The sequence below is a fragment of the Octopus bimaculoides genome, chromosome 3 (assembly GCF_001194135.2).
Source record: "Octopus bimaculoides isolate UCB-OBI-ISO-001 chromosome 3, ASM119413v2, whole genome shotgun sequence".
NCBI lineage: Eukaryota > Metazoa > Mollusca > Cephalopoda > Octopoda > Octopodidae > Octopus > Octopus bimaculoides.
In genome coordinates this window covers 141,653,922-141,656,986 of record NC_068983.1, presented here as the reverse complement: position 1 = coordinate 141,656,986, position 3,065 = coordinate 141,653,922, and the positions used below count along the sequence as shown (strand labels likewise).

At 38.1% G+C, this 3,065-nt stretch overlaps 1 protein-coding gene across 3 annotated transcripts in view; it reads right to left on the bottom strand.

Moving 5' to 3' along the window:
- The window catches only part of LOC106867183 (galectin-9C), a 61,975-nt gene that overhangs the window by 25,595 nt on the left and 33,315 nt on the right, over positions 1 to 3,065 (bottom strand). For all 3 annotated transcript variants that reach the window (XM_014911980.2, XM_014911982.2, XM_052966593.1), the window contains exon 3: positions 1,905 to 1,993. In XM_014911980.2, the coding sequence (XP_014767466.1) occupies positions 1,905 to 1,993 (89 nt within the window). The remainder of the gene's footprint in view (positions 1 to 1,904; positions 1,994 to 3,065) is intronic.

The following is a 3,065-nucleotide window of genomic DNA, read 5'->3' as shown; positions in this document are numbered from 1 at the left end:
TATATATATATATATATATGTGTGTGTGTCTGTGTGTGTGTGTGTGTGCGTATAATATACACAAACACGATTTCATATAGTTGCTATGGCTATATATCAACCTGTTAAGAACTGTTCTTCCCATACCACTATCACTACAACATTCTTTCCTCACATTTACTGCTCATTCCAAAAGGTAAATATCATTAGTTAGCAAACTGTCTATACAATCTACTGCTACATCCAAACTCTTTCACTTTATGCTGCTGGGTAAGTTAGGGAGTAAAGGTAAGAGTGTGATAACATAGATGTAGATGTGTGCTTGTAGGTGTGTGTTTAATATAACAAATAAAAAGAAATTGTGGTATCCACCCAATAATTAGTTACTTTTTTTTCTTTTTCATATATTTTTCTATTTTATTATTTTTTACTTTCAGAAGAATGATCGAGTGATTAACAGACTTAACAACAATCATTTGGCTCTCAAAGAGAATGCTAAAGAATAAAGGTTGATATCTTCATAGCAGGTCTGAAATAAAGTACTGACAGGGTGTCATTTGGTTTCACACTACCACTGAACTCCTCAGGCATCTTTAGCAAAGTCCATTCTTCACTCTGTTGCAAGCATGTGGGTTAAATTGTCAGTCTGAGGATACCTTTTTCTCTCGCTTTCAGTCTTAGATGTTCTGTAAAAGTCATGAGCACTGATCTTTATGCTTGACCAAGAGATAATAAAAGTTTAAAAAACCCCTGTATTTTACAGAAGAACTGAAAAGTGCAAGTCATTTGCTGATTTATTATAAAGCTCTGATACTTTCAGATTAATTCTTATACAATATATTGTAAAATTCTTATATGGAGGTGCAATGGCCCAGTGGTTAGGGCAGTGGACTCGCGGTCATAGGATCGCGGTTTCGATTCCCAGACCGGGAGCGAAAACACCTAAAGCTCCACAAGGCTCCGGTAGAGGATGGTGGCGAACCCTGCTGTACTCTTTCACCACAACTTTCTCTCGCTCTTACTTCCTGTTTCTGTTGTGCCTGTAATTCAAAGGGTCAGCCTTGTCACACTGAATATCCCCGAGAACTATGTTAAGGGTACACGTGTCTGTGGAGTGCTCAGCCACTTGCACGTTAATTTCACGAGCAGGCTGTTCCGTTGGTCAGATCAACTGGAACCCTCGGCATCGTAAGTGACGGAGTGCCAACAACAACAATTGACTCACTCAGTTCAACACCTATTCCTGAGTTTAATAACAGCTTTTTAGTTTTTATAAGAATGGTCCCTATTTTAAAACTTTTTTAAACCTATTTTTAAACTTTTAAACATAAGTATATATGATATGATAAACAGCCAATTGTCTCCAAATTATCTTCCTAGTTAGCTCAAGTAGTAAGACAATTGTTTCTTGTGGCTCTTGTTTTGCCTATATCCTGGTCAGACAAACCTATGATAAAACGCATTTCATAACATTGTCCTTTTTGTATATAACGTCTGGAATATTTTTCTTTTTCAAGATTGTGGTGTGTGGTCTGAGTGTTATTTTGTTGCTATATTTAGAATGTTGAACAATCACATAAAGGCTACTTCATTGACTTGTTCTGACCTGTGTAGGTTTTATTTATAACTGCTATTCCCAATTTCCCCTTAATTTTGACCCAGTTGTAAACTAGCAGGACAACAAATAATGAATTGTATGCAAATAGACAAGCACATGTCTCATGAGAGAACAAAAAAAAAAAAATACAGCAAACATGAAATCAATAGAAATTGGGCAGAAAATATAACTAAGCAGACTGAATACTCAGAATATATTGTAAAAATATGAGAATTTTCACTCTTATAAGGAAATAACAATTATTTTCAGTGAACACAGGTGGCATAGAAATAAAAGAACTGTGATTAAAATGACAACGTATAATTACCCATCACATCCATCTTGAGCAAAACCACTGAATATGAATTGTTTTCCTGCTCTTACACCTCCGGTGATATGGTGGACAGATGGTGTGGGCTGAAACAAGATATAAATATATCAGATGTTATATACAGTTTAATGATAACAAATTCATATATATTTCTTCCAACTTAAACTATAAGATGTCCCTGTACATTGCTGTTCACAATGTGCTATCATTCTTCTCTTACAGTGCTCCTTTTCCATCTGGGCTTGCATTGTTTGACTAAATCATCATCTTATTATCTTGGGAAAGAGACAGATGTTTTCTAAATGGTCTCTTCCAATCTCATGGATACCACTAGACAGGTTGTGAGTGGAAAATTATATTTAATCCTTTGAAATCATGACCATAATGGATTGAGTATTCATTTTCGCTAATGAAAATTACTCTTAAAAGGCACAAGAGAGACAACTCTGAAAATATTTCTGTTGAGTAAAATTAAAAGAAGATATGCAAGGGAAACTAGTTTTGATTAAAGCTACTGAATTTTCTTATCATGGTTATAATTTCAATTGAAAATTATTTTTGGTTGATACATTGAATGCAGCATCTGCATGTAACTACAAGTTTGTGCAAAAATCATTTTCCAAAAATCATTTTTCGAGCGAGATCGTTGCCGGTGCCCCTGGACTGGCTCATGTGCGGGTGACACATGAAATCGTTCGAGCGGGATCATTGCCAGTGCCCCTCGACTGGCTCATGTGCGGGCGACACATGATATCTTTCGAGCGACTTCGTTGCCAGTGCCCCTGGACTGGCCCTTGTGCAGGTGACACATGAAATGTTTCGAGCGGCATCGCTGCCAGTGCCCCTGGACTGGCTCATGTGTGGGCGACACATGAAATCTTTCAAGCGGGATCGTTGCCAGTGCCCCTGGACTGGCTCTTGTGTGGGTGGCACATAAAAGACACCATTTCGAGCGTGGCCATTTTCGTGCGGGTGACACGTAAAAGCACCCACTACACTCTCTGAGTGGTTGGCGTTAGGAAGGGCATCCAGCTGTAGAAACTCTGCCAAATTAGATTGGAGCCTGGTGTTGCCATCCGGTTTCACCAGTCCTCAGTCAAATCGTCCAACCCATACTAGCATGGAAGGCGGACGTTAAACGATGATGATGATGATGAA